Source organism: Balaenoptera musculus, chromosome 1, assembly GCF_009873245.2.
Source record: "Balaenoptera musculus isolate JJ_BM4_2016_0621 chromosome 1, mBalMus1.pri.v3, whole genome shotgun sequence".
In the NCBI taxonomy this organism is placed as follows: Eukaryota; Metazoa; Chordata; class Mammalia; order Artiodactyla; family Balaenopteridae; genus Balaenoptera; species Balaenoptera musculus.
Genome location: NC_045785.1, coordinates 36304561 through 36323056, shown reverse-complemented (window position 1 = coordinate 36323056; position 18496 = coordinate 36304561). Strand labels below are relative to the sequence as shown.

The window sequence follows — 18496 nt, the reverse complement described above, 5'->3', positions numbered from 1 at the left end:
TAAGGGCCTCAGTGCAGGCAAGCCCCAGCGCCATCCCCATGGAGTGGCTATGGTGACCCCCCTCCTGCCCACCCTCCCAGCCAGGGGCATGAGAAGTGGTGGGAAGGAAAAGGAAGCAGCCCAGTCCAACTCAGCAGCTCTATTTACACAGCACCATCCCACGCCCCGTGTGGCCCCTCACGGCTTCTTGGCTTTCTTCACAGAAGAGGAGCTGGAGGCCGATTCCCGTCGCTTCCTCTGAGGAGACACAGAAGGTGCTGAGGTCAATGGCCCCCAGGGCCAGATTCAGGCTGGGTGCATGTGTTTCACACTCTGAGTCAGGAAGGTGATGCCCCCTGACCGACCACCCACTCCCTCATTCTCAGAACCCCTCAGAGTGACGACTCCTGTTGCAGGCACTAGAGGGGGTGGGGCCTGCGTACGCACCTGCGTGTGCTCACTAGCAGGGCCAGCTCGCGCTCTCCTGGCCTCTTACCGAATTGGGCGTGAGGGGTGCGCCCACCACGTCAATGATGGCGTCCTTGCTGGGGTCCGGGCCGAGACCGGGTTCAGGCACCGCCGGCTCCGCCGGGGCCGGGGCCGGGCCCGATGCCGGTGTGGCGGGGCCCCCCAGCACACCGGCCCGGGCCAGCGCCTCGTGCCGGTGCCGCAGCATCTGCAGCTCGTACTCGCAGTTGGCGCATGCCTGCTTGAGCTCGTAGAGCAGCACCAGGTCACTCCGCAGCTCGTTGAACATGTGCACCAGCTCCTCCGTGGGCGTCGGGCTCAGCTCTGTGGGCAGGTGGGTGGAAGGCACAGGGCCAGAGCTGGGGTGCGGTGGGAGGCCGGCAGCCGGAACTGCCCCCCCACCGCCCGGCCTTCATCCGCAGCCTCGGTGGGGACGTCCTGAGGGGCTGGCCCCCGCACTCACCCACACCCAGCTCCAGCAGCATCTGTTCCAAGGCCTTGATCTTCTTCTGTCCCACAGAGCTTGGCAGCTTCATCTGCAATGACCCAGGCAGCTAAGCCCTCTCCCCCCACAAGCAGTTTAGAATGAAGGAGACTAAAAGCAGTGGGGGGAGTGGAAGAGAAGTTAACCCCTAGAGGCAGCTCTGGGTCACAGAAGGAAACAGCCAGTAAGCGGAATAGAGTGAAAGCTGTGAGCTCAGCCTGCCATCCCTGAGATCCCGGTACGTCCGCCTCCACCTGCTCCGGCCCCATGGCCTCCAGCATTCAGGCCGCAGAGCCCAGGGCCCAGACACAGTGAAGGAGGTGACTCACGTACCCGCTGGCTCCGCAGCGTGACGCCTGCAGACTTGAAGTCAGGGAACTTGATGCCTGCAGTCTCGGGAACGGCCTGGGGGAGAAGGAGTTACAGAGACCAGGGTGTCACGGGAAGAGGGCCCAGTGTTAGTCCCAGCCCCCTGCCGGCTCCGCGTGCTCTCCGAGCCCTCCACCCTGAGCTGGGCTGACTTGGTCTCCACACCGGCTTCTCAGCCTCCTTTTTCTGGGGGAGCTTCTTCTTGGGGGCCTTGCGTTCCGTGCGCCGCTGCTCGGCAGTGGTGTCCGCCGCCGTTATCAGCTTCTGCAGGTCCTGGCTGCGCTTCTCCCGCTCCTTCTTCCGGGCCTCGATCTTGCGCAGCTCCTGCAGCAGGTACTCCTCCTCCGCCACCTGGGAAAGAGAGACGCTGAGACGCCTGTGAGGGTCATGGGGCGGTGAGAGGAGACGGGGAGACGGAGGGGTGCCGGGCTGTCTGTGAGGGAACCTGAGCAGCAGGGGATCGTGAGGGCGGTGAGGGCTACAGAGCAGGGAGGATGGCCGGTGAGAGCCGGGACTGGATGGAGGCGGGAAGAGGGGGAAGAAGGGGAGCTGGGGTGAGGGAGTTGAGGGTATGGAGGAGGGAGGCAACGGTCAAGGGGTTTCACAGCATGGAGCAGAGTTTGTGGGATTCGGGCTGACCTGCTCTGGGGTCCGGTTATAGAGACGCTCCAGCTGTTCCTTCCGCCGTCGCTCGTGCCCAGCATCAAACACTGGTATCTTGAGGTCTGTGCCTGGCACGGCCCGCACGTTGGCAAGCTTGGCACAGATGTGGTAGTAGCGCTCCTTCAAGTCCTCCACAGAACGCTTCTGAGGATAAAGATACAGAGAGAGGGAGGATGAACACTCAGAGGCATGTGGAAAGGAGATCATGAAGGTAGTGGGCCTGCCATGCCCGGGGGTTGGGCCCACATGCAAATGCACCATACCAGCTCACCTTGAACTGCTGGTGGTCATACCGGTCGTGGATAACAACAAAACGTAGGTCAAAGCGGCGGCTAAGGTCAAAGAGGTGGTCGGTTTCTGCCTTTGTCCAAGCGTCGTCATGAAGATAGAGCTGGTACTCCTGCTCTGAATACACGGGCACCTGCACCGTCTACAAGCACGGAGGGACAGGGGGCACGCCCACGTCACGGCACGTCCCGCAGGTTCCAGCAGCGTGACCACAGACCCTCCTGTTTATTGTCAATCCCTGGGCTGGACAAAAGCAAATCCTCTGCCTGGGACCCTACACAGGGCACCTGGAGATGATGTTTCCAGAGCAAGAAAAGAAACTCTCTGCTTGACCAAAGGCCCTGGCAGGCTCTAGGACTGTCGCCTGCCTCTGAATCCACTCCAGGACCAACTTCATCATGCCTTTGGCTCCAGAGCCTCGGTAACAGGACACATGCTCCTGACCCGATGGTTAAGGTGAGGGGCCCACGTGTAAGTGCTTCTGTGGAGTCCAAAGGTCAACTTTGGAGTAAGGCAGATGGCTAAATTCTGGAGAAAGGCCCAGGAGCCCTAGTCATGGCACACTTGTCTGAAGCACTCCTGCCACCCAGTGGTGACAGTGAGACTTGCAGCTCCCCCAGAGCTGGCCAAGGTCACATCTCTAAGGAAAAGGCACCTGAATCCTACTCACAGTATACACCCCCGACCCCAACACCCATGCCCCTGGCTCCCCTCCCCCATGTCCCGTCCCCCAGACCTCCCTCAGGGACAAACAGCACCACCACCAGCTGCGTCTATCAGTCAGAGACCCCAGGAAAGAGACAATGCTAGGCTGGACCAGGGAAGTTTCTCCATCAAAGACCACATTGGCTCTGAACCTGCTCTCAAAACCCTTATGTCCAGCTGCCTCTTGGACATCTCCTACTGGAGATCCTGTATACATCTCAAACTGAATATGTTCAGGTGATACGTGTTAACTAGGCTTACTGGGGTGGTCATTTCACAATATGTACAAATACTGGATCATTATGTTGTAACCTGAAGCTAATATATGTATGATATATAATAATTATACCTCAATTTAAAAAAAAACCAAACAAATCCTAATATGTTCAGTACTGAGCTCATCGCCCTCCCTCAAACTCCTATCTCCCCCAGTCCGGATCTTAGTCACTGTAACCATCACCCAAGCGGAAACCTAGCAGGCATCTTTAAATCCTACCTTTACCCTTGACCCCTCCCCTTTCCCACATCTGTGGACTTTACCTCCCAATTCTGTATCTCCTCTGCCACAACCCTGTCCAGACCACCACTACCCCTTGCCTGGATAGAGAAACAGCCTCCCCACTGGCCTCTCTGCCTCCATTTAATCCTCTTCCAAGCAATTCTCCATCTGCAGCCAAGAAGTGACCTCTCTGAACACTGCTACTTAAAATAAAAAGAAGTTCACCGTCAAGCAAGGGAGATGGTCATTCATTCAACAAATATTTACCATGGGCCTGCCAGCCCTATGCTGGGGACACAATGCTGAATAAGACAGACAGGGGCCTTGCCTTCTCAGAGCTCACAGTCCAGCTGAAAATTTAGTAAAGTGCAGCGAATTTGATGACAAAGGTATGCCTAGGGTGTAATGAGTGACACGTGATGCAGCCTGGGACAAGGGTTGTCAGGGAAGACGTAAATGGAGCCTGGTTCAGTCTTAAGGTTAAGTAGAACTGAACCAGTGAGGGAAGGCGCTGGAGAGACTCCTAAGCAGGGGGGCCACATAAACAGCGATGAGAGAGAAATGGCCTAATGTGTGCAGGCTTGGCAGTCAGGGACACTAAGGGAAACAAGAAAAGGGCGAGACAGGGAGAGGCCTGAAGAGAGCCTGGAGAGTTGACAGAGGCAAGCTGCTGCAAGCCTTGTGTGACTGCTAAGGAGTCTGGAATTCATCCTGTGGGTGACGGGAGTCAATAAGGTTAGTTTTAAAGAGAGGAGTGAGATGGTCATGATTCTCTTCTACAAAGACCACCCTGGCAACAGTGAAGACAGGGGGTGAAACATGAGCCTGGGAGACCAGCTGGCAGGTTTATGAAATAATCCAGGTGGGAAGTGAAGAGGCCTGAAATAAAGCAGCACCAGTGGAAGGCAGAGAAAAGGGCACGGACTTGAGAAGCTTTAGATTAAACACCATAGGACGTGACAACTGGCTGTGGGAGTGAGAGAAGATGCTGTCATAGGTAACTCCTATGTTTCTGGCTTGAGCAAGAAAGCGGCTGGGGAGCCACAGACTGAAAGCGGGACCCCAGGAAAGAGCAGTATTGGAGGGAAGATTGTTAGTTCCCTTTACTTCGACTTCATTCTCCACCCAGTTACCACGATCTTTCTAAAACTCAAATCTGATCCCGACACCTCTCTACTTAAAATTTGCCAGTGGCTACCTAAAGACATCAGAGCAAAGCCCAAATTCCTGAGCCTGGCTGCCAAGCCCTGCCTGACCCGGCCCTGCTGCCCTCTCAGGTCTCATCTCCCACCATATCCTACCTTGGACTTTAGGTTCCATCAACAGGCAAATGCCCACAGCATCCCACACATATGACTGATTTTTCATTTATGCCTTTGCTCATGATGTCCCCTCTGCCTGAACAAGTCATTGCACTCCTTTTCTACTATCACCTGGTAACATACTTTGAGACTCAAATCAATATCATATGACCCAGCAATCCCACTCCTGGGCATATATCCGGAGAAAACTCTAATTTGCAAAAATATATGCACCCTTATGTTTATAGCAACACTATTCACAGTAGCCAAGACACGGAAGCAACCTAAATGCCCATCGACAGATGAATGGATAAAGAAGATGTGGTATATATATACAATGGAATATTACTCAGCCATAAAAAAATAATGAAATAATGCCATTTTCAGCAACATGGATGGACCTAGAGATTACCATACTAAGTGAAGTAAGACAGAGAAAGACAAATATCATACGATATCACTTATATGAGGAATCTAAAATATAATACAAATGAACTTATTTACAAAACAGAAACAGACTCAGACATAGAAAACAAACTTACGGTTACCAAAGGGGAAGGGGGAGAGGGATAAATTAGGAGTCTGGGATTAGCAGATACAAACTACAATATATAAAACAGATAAACAAGGTCCTACTGTATAGCACAGGGAACTATATTCAATATCTTGTATTAACCTATAATGGAAAAGAGTAAGAAAAAGAATACATAAACACACACACACACACACACACGTATAACTAAATCACTTTGCTGTACACCAGTAACACAACACTGTAAATCAACTATACTTCAATTAAAAAAAACTCAACTCAAGCTCTAACTTCTCCAGGAAGTTTCCATGACCTTCAGTTCCTCCCAGTATGGCATGTATCCCACCAAACTGTAATTGCCTGTGCCTCCCCCCAGCTCCCCAACAACATGGAGAGTTTCTAGAGGGCGGATATTGTGTCTGATTCATGTTTGTGTCCTCACTGCCTCGGGCTTGACTTGGCATGGAGTAGTATTTACTAAATACAAAATGAACACTCTTTTGTCTTCACCTCAAATTATCTCATCCAACCTTCCCACCCCCACCTCAAATCTCTTACCTCTTGGTTATCCCTTCTCAGTCTTATATCTCCAGCCTCTCCCTTCACTGGACCTGAGGGGCCTAAGGATGGTGGTGAGGGGCCTAAGGAGGAAAATCAGTTTGGGGGCATGGGGGAGAATGATGGGTCACACCTGGACGTACTGAGTCTGAGAGGCCTGTGAGCCATCCAGGGGGAGGTGTCCAGGTGCAGGTGGGTATACTGGCTGAGGGGAAAGAAGTCAGGACTTGGGAGTCCTGGGTTCAAGCCCCCAGTGCTTGCAGACTTGAAGTCTAGGCTGCTCCAAGCTGCAGGGACTGTGGGGCCGTATCGTGAGTGGCTTAAACAACAGCCTAGGGAATCCTAGCCCAGCCCGGCTCTGCTTCTCACTGGCTGGGTGAGTCTGTGTTAAGGCCTTGCTCCATCTGAGCCTCAGTAATCTAGACCAGAGATAATTCAGCTTGGATTAGGGTATAGAGAATGAAGAACACAGGCAGATGTGATTTATTATAGAAACAGAGTCAGCAGGACTCAATGACTAGATGTATCACTGAAGTCTAACTCAAATGCCAGCTTCTCAGAGAGGCCCTCCCTGACCACCCTATCTATTAGGCCTCCCCTACACCTACAAGTTCACTCTTTATCTCATTTCATATCCTGGTTTCATTTTATTGATGGCTCCTATCTGAAAGAATCCAATTTATTTGCTTACATGTTTGTTATCTGTCTTCCCCTACCTTCTTTGTCCCATTGTTGACTGAAATAATATGAGAGCTAAGGGAGAAGCTAAGTCAAGGATGATTCCCAAATTTCTGGTTTGGGCAATTGGGTGGATAGTGGTGTCATTCACTTATGTGAGGAACAGGTTTGGGGGTGGGGAACAGAGGGAAGATTATGAGTTCTGCTCAAGGGTATCCACTTGATCTGAAGTACCCGTGGGGCCTTCAGGGAGAGAGGTAAGCAAATGACTGGATATATGTGGACTGCTGCTCTGGACTGGAGATACTGAATTGGGGTTAATGGCATACAGAGGGTAACTGAGGTCACAGGGTAAATGAGACAGATTAGGGAGAAAGTAGAGAGTGAGAAGAGTAGAGCACCTAGGACACAGCTCTGAAGAATAGCGAGAAATGAAAGGCTAAGGCAACACACCAAAAATCAGAGCAGGTCTAGGAGAGGACAGGATCCCATGGGCAGTGAAGACCCACAGAGGTATTTGCACCAATGACTGAGCGGGTAACCATTGTTAATGACCTGGCCTGAGGGGGCCTCTGGAGCCAACTAGGAGACTGGAGTGCTCAGGCAAGTGGCTCAGAGTAGGTGGGCAACCTTGGCCCACGTCCCAATGGTGGTGGCTCACCTTATTGAACCTGGCGAAGGGGTAGTCCTTGCCCTCCTCGGCTGCCCGTCGCCAGTGGAAGAACATGGCTCCATCCTTGCGGGCTGGGTTGGTGAATGGCATCCACTTCCATGGCCGCACCTTCTTGGAGCCCAACTTGGCCTTCACGGTCCGGTAGCCTTGACCAGTGTCACTGGGTAGCAGTGGGGGCGCATCCCTGGCAGCAGAGTTTAAGGAGGTGAGAGATTACAGTCAGAAGGTGTGTAGAGAGCCTTTGGACCCAGGCTGCTGATCTACCACAGAGCAAGGAAGTCACGTCCCGGGGTGAGACATCCGAGCTCCCACATCCTAAGCAAGCAGAAGCCCTGTGTGGAGAGGGGAGGTGGGGAGAAAACTGGCTGGGAAAATTAGGAGTTAGGGACATGCAGGTTGGTCAGGGACCAAAGCCTGGGGGATCTGGGATTCTAATACTTGCTTCTTGTCAGAGTAGAGCAGTGCATAGACCTCCCGGTGCATGCCCTCGGGCCTCTTGAAGGTCAGTGTCTCAGAGGACTTCTTGGACTTTTTCTGGGGAGGGAAACCACAGGAGAGGAACCACAGGCTAGACTCCCTTCCCTGAAAATTCTTTAGCCCAGCTCAATCCCTGAACAAACCAGCATCTACAGGTACAATGACACACATACACACTGTGACACATAATGACACACTATGAAGGTACAGAAACCCACTCAAGGGGCACCTGGGTTTGAGCAGGTCATTCCCCTTCACACCCGTACCTCAGAGCCCTACCTGTCAGAGCAGAAGATACTTTTCCAGCATCTCTCAGCGTGTCACACCGAGTTGATGTCCCCCCAATATCCCACAAGTGTCACACTCTCTAGGTCCTGTCTTACAAATGTCGCACCCTCTTGGTCCCCACCATTTTCCACGGGGTCCCACCTCCTCCATCCCATCTCACCAAGGTGACACATACCCTCTATCCCGTTATTTCACATCTTTTACCGCCCATCTCACAAGAAGTGTGGCACCTCATCTCTCCCCGAGCCGTCTTCCGTTGTCACTCCTACCCACCACTTCACTACCGCTACCCAGCGCTCTCAGGCACCACTGCTACCTTGTCCGGATTGATAATGTCCTTCTTGCTGATGGTCCCGGAGGCTGCATCCCCCTCTGGACCCCCGAGCTCTAGAATGTCCCGCACATCCGCGCCCGTAGCCATCGCGCCCGAGAGATGGGGGAGCGCCCCGAGGTCAATAGTCAGTGCCTGAGGAGCGACCAGGCTCAGATCGGGGGGCGGAGCCACTTCAGCCCCAAGTGGGGGCGGGGTGAAGAGGCGGGCCGCGAGGACGAGAGTGGCTCAGGGTCAGGTCGGGGCCCCGCCAGTGTCCCGCCGCCTGGGTCTCCCTAACGGCCCCAGCTGTCTCCTAAGCCCCAGCGCCTCCGCACCTAGACCTCCGGGCTGCGGCCCAGCGACTCCCCTATCCCCGCAAAACCTCAAACAGAAACTTCCGGTCGTGCGCGTTAGAAATGTGGCCGTCAGGAACACTTCCGGTCTGTGCTTAGCGGAAACCGAGCCGGCTGGTAACCCAGTGTGAAAACTGCTGACCGCGCAGAGAATGCTGCACTCCTTGGCTCCCAGGAGCCCGCCCGTTTCCTGGGCTGCCTGCTTTCTGGCATTTTCCCTCTGCGTTGCTCCGTCGCGCAATGAAGAGAGAGTGCACAGCTTTGTGACCTTGCAAGTCGCTTAATTTCTCTGAACTCGTTTCTTCACTTTAAAATGGAAATTGTCATGGTACCTGCATAAGTGAAGTGCCAATAATCCATGTAAAACATTTGCACGGTGCCTTTTTTCATTAAATAAATTAGTGGTATTAATTGCCCCTGTTCATTAAGTGCTAAGTATGTACCAGATACTGTGCTACGCGTTCGAGATGAAGAGATCAACTGGACAAGGCAGAGCTTCCCAGGGTGGCTGCCAAGATGGAGTGAGGTCTGGACCCTCACTTGCACCTCCTCTGATGGGGGTGTGTGTGGGTCGGGGCCTCATGGGGCTTTCCTGGAGCCCAGCTTCCTGGAACTTAACTAGTCTGGGAGCTAACTGCACTAGTGTGGGTTCCAAAGAAGTCCAAGAACACAGCCCCAAACAGGTAGCAGCTGGAAGAAGTATCTCTCAAAGGAAGAAACTTGCTGATCTCCCTGGAGAGAGAGAGATTTCTATAACAGGAGGTCCTGAGGAAGCACAGAAGGGACAGGGGAAGCAGCTCCCAACTTCAGCCTCTGCAAACTAGCCTGTAGACATGGAGGACACTGGGCATTGAGCATGGGGGATGGAGTGGAGCTTGTTAAGGTATTAAGGAGACCAGGCCCCAAGCCAGGGGCCTGTCAAAAATCCAAGCGGGGCCTGGAGGAGCAGAGAGCCCGCACAAGTGAGCTATCAATGTTGTAACTTATTCTGGCTTGGGAGCGTATGGGGACATAGCCGCTGCAGCCACAAGCTTAGCTAGACCCCGAAAGTTTGAAGAACTGGGCCTAGAGGTACAAACCTTGCCCTGTTCCTGAGGCCTGATTCCTGGGTGAATCCTCTGAGCTCTAAACAGTTTCCAGGGGAAGCCAGGGTCTTGCAGCAGAAATTGCCCACCGGGTAAGGGAATGGTCCTTGGAGCAAGAAGTGGGAGAGGGTCCTGCACCTCTGCCTCAAAACCCTTGACTCTGCCTGTAGTTACTGTGTTGCATAATTATTTGTTTAAGATATGTCTCTCTTGATAGAATCATTTCTGTGAGGGCAAGGATCATGGTACATAAATATGTGTATGTGTAAGGCATTATTCTAGGCTCTGGGGATGCAGTGAGTGAATGAGATACAAATATTTCCCAATGGGGCTTGTAACTAGCATATGAACAATAAAACAGTGTAAGTTTGATGGTGACAAGCACTGTGAAAAAAATAAAATAGGGTAATAGGATGGGGGACTATATGGAACCTCAGGGAAGTTTTCTCCAGGGAGCTGAAATCAGAGCTGAGGCTTAAATGATGGAAACAGCCACAGAATACCTGGGGAAGGAGAGTTTCAGACATGAGAAATAACAAGTGCAAAGTCTCTAAAATGGAAGGAACTATGTGTTGAAAGGACATAAAGAAAAAAGGCCAGTGTGGTGGCTGTTGGGTGAGGAGGGGAGAATAGGAAGACTTAAGATCAGAGGTAGGCATTGGGGGCCATGATAAGGGGTTTACCCTAAGGTTAATCATTTGTCATTCTGTCTTGGCCATGGCCTGGTTCTGTCCCCATCCTGGAGTGCCACCTTAGCTGCTGCCATTAAGAAATCCCCCAGAATGACGGGTCCAGAGCTGCTCATTCCTTCGGAAAACTGAGTCCAGGGGTTGGGGAAAAGAGGACGAGAGAGGAATGCCTCTCTCTTGACCCTTCTGGGGAGCCACTGCTACATTTCCTCTACCAGACTGCAGGTGACAACAGGTCTCCCTGCCAGCCCCGAGAGGAGCTTATTCTGCGGTGCCCACCCAGCTGACCCTCTTCAGGAACCCAGCATCACTTCTGAAGAGACTCTTGCATTGCAGTGTCCTATTGAGGGGCCTGGGAGAGGGACTTCAGGCTAGGGTGCTCTGGGGCTGCAAAGTTGACTTTAACAGAGTTTTTATTCAATCCTGAGAGCAATGTGAAGCCATTGAAGGGTGTGTGGCGGTGGCATGGGGAGGAGAGTTAGGAAGAAGGCTGAAAAGAGTCAGATTCATCTTTTAGAAAGATGACTGGTGGCTTGCCAGTGGGGAGGATGAAGCTGGAGGCAGGAGAACCTGGTGAGAGGCAGTGGTAGAGTCAGCTGGAACTGGGGACTGGTTGGCCGTGGCAGTAGGATGCAGAATAAAAAAGAGTCGCAGAAGCTCCTCCCTCCTCACCCTCTCTGTTCACAGCTGCGCCCAGAAAGAGTGGATTGGAGCTCCTGAGTGCCTGGCCTGGCTCTCTCCTTCCTTTCCCCCTCTGCCCTCCCCCTCTCCCCTCCTCCCCTCTCCTCACCAAGACTATTCACTCCTTAAGCGTGGCACTGGGTCTCCTCATCCTCTGGTCTCTCCCAGCATGTGCCCTATTTGCAGGGCTCCTTAGAAACTGGGGGAAAGGGAAGGTGGTCTGTGTGTGGTGTGATCAAGATCTAGAACCGCTCAGTCTGACCTGGTCTTGCTCAGGTTAATTATGAATAACATTTTCCAACTAATAGGACAAATTTCCCACTTTTTGAAATGCGCAAAGAACATGATTAGGAAAGTCACAGAAGAAGTGCAACAGCCAGTAACCATACAGATAAGCATTCCACCTCACTGGGATTCAAAGAGCTGAAAAATTGAAAGCTATAATAAGAAATCATTTTATGCCTATCATATAGGTAAAACTTGAACATAACTGTGATACCTATTTTTGACAAGGATATGGATGACATAGGCACCAGTCTACTGTTGGTGGGAATGTACATTGATTCGATTTTGTTCATTAGTTCATTCAACAAATAATTGTTTAGTACTTACCACAAGCCACTTAGATATGCCACTACATGCCAGGCCCTGTGCCATGGAGGCCTCAGCAGTCCAGGAGGAAAAGTGATCATTGCCTTCAGCTGGTACATTAAGAACTGTGCACTTAATCGTGTGAAAGTTGTACCTCAATAAGAAGAAACAGGTAGGTGGGAACTGGAGCTGCCAATGAGGCCTGATCAAGATGACAACCTCTCCAAAGCATCCTGCACCCCTGGGGGGAAAGCCAGTGGGGTGCGCGGGATTGGCAAAGTTGAGGGCAAGGAGCTGGAGGACAGTGGCATCGACAAGGCCTGTGTGGTCCCCGGCCAGTTCTGGGGGCCAAAGAAAGATGAAGACCTCCTCTGGGAATAGCTGGAAGACACATGTGGCACCAACCGGGACAGTGCCAGGTGCCTTCCGGAGGGGAGCGCCTCCCTTAGTGCTCTCGGGAGCCCCGCCCCCATCCCCAGCCCCAGCGCTGAGTCTCCAGAGTTTGCGGCTGAGTGGAGACTCCACCTCCATCCTCCGCAAAGGAAAAGATTGCTGTTGTCAAACTCACTGCCCATGTATTCCAGGGTTTGTGGGAGTTCTCTCCCCACACCATTTCAGCTTTTTTGGAATTCGTTCTCTTGCCGGCATCTCCCTTCTCCTTCCCCTGCCAGTTCCACGTCGACAATTACCAGCTTTCCTGAGTGGACTCCTGGCCCCTTCCCTCACCCTCGCTCTCACCTGTGGTCTATTTTATGCCATTTGGCTTTTTTTTTTTTTTTTAGTTCAGTCTTTCCAGCAGCCAGAACTCTGAGAAATAAGTTTCTACTGTTTAAGTCACTCAGCCTATAGTATTTGTTAGAGCAGCTCAAACTAAGACAACTTTTTTTTTCTTTTAAATACATGTTGTATTTTTCTTTGAGCCAGTCCTTCCAAAGTCTTGGAGTATCTTACAAACTTCTTTGCAAGTCAGTTCTTTTGCTTTTCTAAACTAAATAAATAAATAAAAATTAAAGTAAGAAACAAGATGCCACAGCTTATACCACTCACCTCAAAGAAAGAGTTAAAAGCTTGGTGGCCCTCTTTGGGTTTGGAGGCGATGTGTACTATTTTTGGGCGTGCTGCTCTGACTCACTTACCAGTAACCTATAAGTTTAGAGAGGAACCTGGCTCCAAAGGGGGTTCTCCAGAAGGTAGGTCCAGGTTGCAGTGCAAGCTGTGTCACCAGTTGGGCCTGATTATCCAACAGACCCAATGGTTTTGGAAGTATTTTGTGACAAAAAACTTACATATACCTTCTGGCAACCCCAACTGGAGAATTACAGCATGGGCACCTAGGATTCTGAAGTAAGGCTCTGATCCCACCCGCAAACCACTGTCCACTACTTGAAAAGCAGTCTTTGGCTTACAGCGACCCTGGTAGAAACTGAACACTTGTCCACGAGACGCCGTGAAACCGCCCAACGCGAACTGAGAATTACCTAATCCGCTGGACCATAAAGTTGGGGATGCAAGTCAGCATTCCACTATAAAATGTAAGGGGTATTTAGACCGTTCTTATTTTCAATTACAAATACTTAGAGCTATAATTTTCACCCTAATGACTGCTTTAGCTGCATCCTACTAATCATTTTACATTTTCATTATCATTCTAACTTCCCTTGTGATTGCTTCTTTGATCCATGGATTGTTTAGAACTATGTTGCTTAATTTCCAAATATTTGGGGGTTTTCTAGGTATCTTATGATTATTGATATCGAATTTAATTTTATTGTGGTCATAGAACATATTCTATATGATTTCAATCCTTTCAAATTCTTTTTTTTTGAATTTTATTTTATTTTTTTATACAGCAGGTTCTTATTAGTTATCTATTTTATACATTTTAGTGTATATATGTCAATCCCAATCTCCCAATTCATCCCACCACCACTCCCCACCCCCGCTTTCCCCCCTTGGTGTCCATACGTTTGTTCTCTACATCTGTGTCTCTATTTCTGCCTTGCAAACCGGTTCATCTGTACCATTTTTCTAGTCAATCCTTTCAAATTAATTGAGGTTTGTTTTATGGCCCAGCATGTGGTCCATTGGTGAACATATCGTGTGTATTTGAAAAGAATGTTTATCTTGCAGTCGTGGTACAGAGTTTTATAAATTTCAGTTAGGGCAAGATGATTGATGTTATTGTTCACATAATCTATGTCTTTATTGATTTTTTATGTCTCTTAGTCTATTGCTGAAGATTTTTTTTTTCATCTCCAGCTATGATTGTGGAATTGTGTATTTCTTCTTTTAATTCTGTCAATTTTTGCTCCACATATTTTGAAGCTCTGTTATTAGGTCATTAGCTCTTTTATTACACATTTTTAATTATTATTTCTTCCTGGTGAATTGATCATTTTATCATTATGAAATATCTATCTTTATCTCTAGTAATAGTCTTGGTCTTGAAGTATACTTTATCTGATATTATAGCCACTCCAGCCTTCACAAGCTTACTGTTTGCATGGTATATCTTTTTCCTTCCATTTTCTTTCATCTTTTAGAGTACATCTCTTATATACAGCAGATATTTGGGTTTTGCTTTTCTTTATCCATTCAAACAGTCTCTGCCTGTTGAGACCATAAGTATTCATTCAGCAATGGGTGGTAAAGGAAAACATGCTTAAGCCTGGTCTCATTTGTATCCTTTCTACCTGATGATGAATGCTTTTGGACACTACAGACTTTAGAGTGGATCAAATAGTTCGCAGGTTATATTGGGCAGTTCAGTTTGCAAGACCACTTGTCCTGGTTGTCCCATGGACAAGCATTCAGTTTCTGTCAGGAACCAGTAGTAAGATAAAGCTGTTTCTCAGAGGAGATCAGTTACTTATCAGACAGGGCATGGCTTTCTTCACTTCTGCACTGCTGCTTCTGGGCTTGCTATAGACTCCCTCAGCAAGATGACCAAAACACGATTGGGATCTGGTGGGTCATGGAGACCAAGCAGCCTATCTACTTACATTGCAGCCTAGACCACCTGGACAATTTCCTTTGCTCTGGATTCCTCTCAAAGCTGACAGTCTTTCAGGTCACTCAGTAAATGAGTGGGTTGCAAGACACCCAAATATGATGTATGCTCCCTCAAAAATCCAAGAAAACCACCAAGTGCCCAAATTCAACTACTCTAAGACACCATCAACTGAAAGGTGCACCTTTATTTATATTCCACTGTGAAAAATTTTATAAAACACTATCAATTAAACCATAGTATACCATTGATTGTAAGATGAATTCCATTTCAGAGATGTTAGAATGTTGGAATCGTGAATGTACTAAATGCCACTGAATTGTTCATTTTAAAATGATTAATTTTATGTTATATGAATTTTACCTTAATAAATTATTTTCTTAAATGTGAATCAGTAAAATATGGTATTCTGTCTCTTTCATATGGTAGGAGGTTGTAAGGCAAAGCAGCTTGTACTTAGGAAGGGACATTGTGATGCTCCCTAGAACACTGGCTCTCCAGAAGCATCACTCACATGTATTTTCATAGAGTTTACCTTATTTACCTTGATTTACCAGAAGGGATCAACAGAAGGCTGTCACAGAACTATGTCACTATTTCCTCCTGCTGACAAGGATTGTCAGAAGTCACCCATTAGCCTCGAGGAGCCACTTCTGCTGGCCAGGGAGGCTCAGGGGGGTAGGATTTTGGATGCTCTGAGTCATCTGACTGCTTTCTTTTCTGGTCAACGCTCTGACTTTCAAATACGAGACCTGGCAAAGCTATGAGTTTTTTGTTTTGTTTTAATATTTATTTATTTATTTGGCTGCCGGGTCTTAGCTGTGGCACGCGGGATCTTCATTCCCGCGTGCGGGTTCTTCGTTGCAGCATGCAGAATCTTTAGTTGCGGCATGCAGGATCTAGTTCCCTGGCCAGGGATCGAGCCCAGGCCCCCTGCATTGGGAGCACGGAGTCTTAACCACTGGACCACCAGGGAAGTCCCAAGGCTGTGAATTTTACTGATATTGTACTACAGTAATTCTCAGTATAACACTTTGGATTTGATCTTCAGTTACTATCAGCCCCACGACTGCAAAAGATAAATTATTTTTATCATAGACATAGAAAGCCAATGGTTTTGGGACTTGTCTTGAGCCAAACTTTTAGGATATTAAGTTTCACATTCTTTTTCTTCATTCTGTCCAGAAAGAAACCCCTCTTTACAGCAGTTCACAGATCCCATCTGCCCTCCATACTGTTCTGTGGCAGAGACCACTTGGTTCCCCAACGCTTTGCCTTCAACGCATCTTTCATTCAGGTGATAATTGATTGCAGATGATAATCTATTGGCAGCAGGCCAAAGGCTACCTTTGATATTAGCTGGATTTTCACTGCCCGAAAATAAATACCAAATTCATGCCTGTTCTGATACCAATTTCTTTATCAGTTAAAGCTCATAGTTCTGAGTTATGTTTTCCAGTAAAAAAAAAGAAAAAAGTAGCCAAAATTGTTCCAAAAAGAATTAGGAAACCAAATGGAGCAATAACCATAGAAAAAATAAAAATATTGTCATTGAGCTACAATGTTAAAAAGTAACAGGCTGAGAGTTATAAATAGGTGGTTCTAGTCGAACTTCAAGGGACAGATTATTCATCATTTAAATAAGTTGACTTCAGAGCATATAAGAAGTTGAAATTTTTCTCAGCTTATGAAAGTAGCACAATATCAGAGCCTAATAAAGAGAGAAACACATTTGAAGGATACGTAATTTTCACCTTATATAATCTATTTAAGAAAATAAGAAAAGGCCCAACATGCTGTTCACCAAGTCAGGGTGTATGGCAGGGTGGAGCTGGAGGATGGAGCAGGCAAGGTAAACCAGGGGTTGGAAAAACCACACTAGGCAAAGGACTTGCATCAAAACCAGGCAAAGGACTTGCATCAAAACTGAAATACATTCATGTGGGTGATTTAGCTCAAGGAGTCTGATCATTAGATATCACGGATTCTGGCAAGATGCCTTCTCCCAAGAGCATGCCGAAAGATACACAGATGATGGCACAAATCCTGAAGGACATGGAGATTACAGACTATGAGGCAAGAGTTATAAATCAGATGTTGGAGTTCGCCTTTCAATTTGTGACCACAGTTTTAGATGATGTGAAAATTTATTCAAGCCACGCTAAGAAAGCTACTGTTGATGCAGATGATGTGCGATTGGCAATCCAGTGTTGCACTAACCAATCTTTTACCTCTCCTCCCCAAGAGATTTTTTATTAGACATTGAAGGCAAAGAAATCAAACTCTTTTGCCATTGGTCAAGCCATATTCAGACCCTAGATTGCCACTTGATAGATATTGCTTGACAGTCCAAACTATAAACTTAAATCTTTACAAAAAAAGGCATCTGCTCTGCAGGAAGAGTAATGGTTCCACAGTTAAGTGTTGGTTCAGTTAGTAGCAGACCAAGAATTCCCACTCCAGGCACACCAACCGCAAAAATCATGTCCGTTTCAACTAAGGTAGGGACTCCAATGTCCCTCACAGAGCAAAGGTTTATAGTACAGATGCTCACTTCACAGTCCCAGCTGTAAAAGCATCAATTCCTGCAACAGCAGCAGTTCAGAATGTCGGATTAATCCATCATTAATAGGGTCCAAAAACATTCTTATTACCACTAACATGGTGCCATCACAAAATACTGCCCATGAATCATCAAACACATTAAAAGAAAATGTGAAGGTGATGACGATGATGATGGTGATGACGATGAACATCTGTAATCCAGCCTTAATACGTGTAACAGGTATACTTGATCTTGAATCCATTGTACTGAAATTAAATACACACATGATGTTTTCAAGTTGTTTTAGAAAACTTCAGTAGTAGTTAATGAGTAAATACAGTCACCATACTTTTCAATTAAGATGTTGGATTTTCTTTAATAGGACTAGTAATTGTTTTTCAGCAGCCTTTCAGTGTAAAACATAAGTTGTCACTCATGAAAGAAAGAAAGAAGGAAAGAAAGAAGAATGGTTCAGCATTAGATTATATATCAATTTAACCTATTATATTAATAAATAAAAACATTTTAAATGAATGCCTTAATAACTTCAATACCCATTAATGATATAAAAGAAAAAAAATGTCCTAGCGTCTAGGAAAAGAACAGCCTTAATTTGATACATTGTTTTTTTTAAATTTATTTATTTATTTATTTATTTATGGCTGCATGGGGTCTTCATTGTTGCGCGGGCTTTCTCTAGTTGTGGCAAGCAAGGGCTACTCTTCGTTGTGGTGTGCGGGCTTCTCATTGCGGTGGCTTCTCTTGTTGTGGAACACTAGGCACACTGGCTCAGTAGTTGTGGCTCACGGGTTCTAGAGCGCAGGCTCAGTAGTTGTGGTGGCACACGGGCTTAGTTGCTCCACAGCATGTGGGATCTTCCTGGACCAGGGATTGAACCCATGTCCCCTGCATTGGCAGGTGGATTCTTAACCACTGCGCCACCAGGGAAGTCCCACATTGTTTGTTTTTAATAAAACAATGACAAAAACCTACAGCAAATGCCATACTTAATGGTGAAGCAATAGACACATTCCAATCGAAGTCAGAAACAAGACAAGAATGACCTTTATCACCACTACTATTTAAAATGGTATCACTTATTTTCTCTAATTCAAAATGAGAAGGAAAGCACTAAGAGGTATAAACATTAGAAAAGAAGAGGCAAACGGTGATTATTTGCAAATGACACTATCGCTTACATATGAAAACCTAAGAAAATCAATTGATAAACTATTAGAATTAATAAGAGAATTCAGCAAGGTGACCA

At 47.8% G+C, this 18496-nt stretch overlaps 1 protein-coding gene and 1 pseudogene across 2 annotated transcripts; one reads left to right on the top strand and one right to left on the bottom strand.

Annotated features, from left to right (window-relative positions):
- Nucleotides 1–124: 124 nt before the first annotated feature.
- Nucleotides 125–8692, bottom strand: DMAP1 (DNA methyltransferase 1 associated protein 1). 2 transcript variants are annotated; one of them, XM_036859619.1, is made up of 10 exons: nucleotides 8279–8692; nucleotides 7640–7731; nucleotides 7186–7381; nucleotides 2235–2393; nucleotides 1940–2107; nucleotides 1466–1651; nucleotides 1265–1336; nucleotides 911–983; nucleotides 476–771; nucleotides 125–237 (listed from the first exon to the last, which is right to left on the bottom strand). In XM_036859619.1, the coding sequence occupies exons 1-10, from the start codon at nucleotides 8381–8383 to the stop codon at nucleotides 178–180; spliced, it is 1407 nt and encodes a 468-aa protein (XP_036715514.1). In that variant the 5' UTR covers nucleotides 8384–8692; the 3' UTR covers nucleotides 125–177. The 2 variants fall into 2 exon arrangements, with proteins under 2 accessions (XP_036715514.1, XP_036715505.1); XM_036859610.1 differs by having other exon boundaries at nucleotides 8273–8667.
- A 7981-nt stretch (nucleotides 8693–16673) lies between these two features.
- Nucleotides 16674–17446, top strand: LOC118896641 (annotated as a pseudogene).
- Nucleotides 17447–18496: the final 1050 nt, after the last annotated feature.

What these genes read in the sequence shown, in the direction of transcription:
- DMAP1 (XM_036859610.1), bottom strand. Translation starts at nt 8,383, where the DNA reads ATGGCTACGGGCGCGGATGTGCGGGACATTCTAGAGCTCGGGGGTCCA. An exon ending in TCAATCCGGACAAGGTAGCA is followed by an intron (nt 7,732 to 8,272) that starts GTGGTGCCTGAG and finishes TTCCCTCCCCAG; the next exon opens with AAAAAGTCCAAGAAGTCCTC. An exon ending in GCTGCTGGAGCTGGGTGTGG is followed by an intron (nt 772 to 910) that starts GTGAGTGCGGGG and finishes ACCTGCCCACAG; the next exon opens with AGCTGAGCCCGACGCCCACG.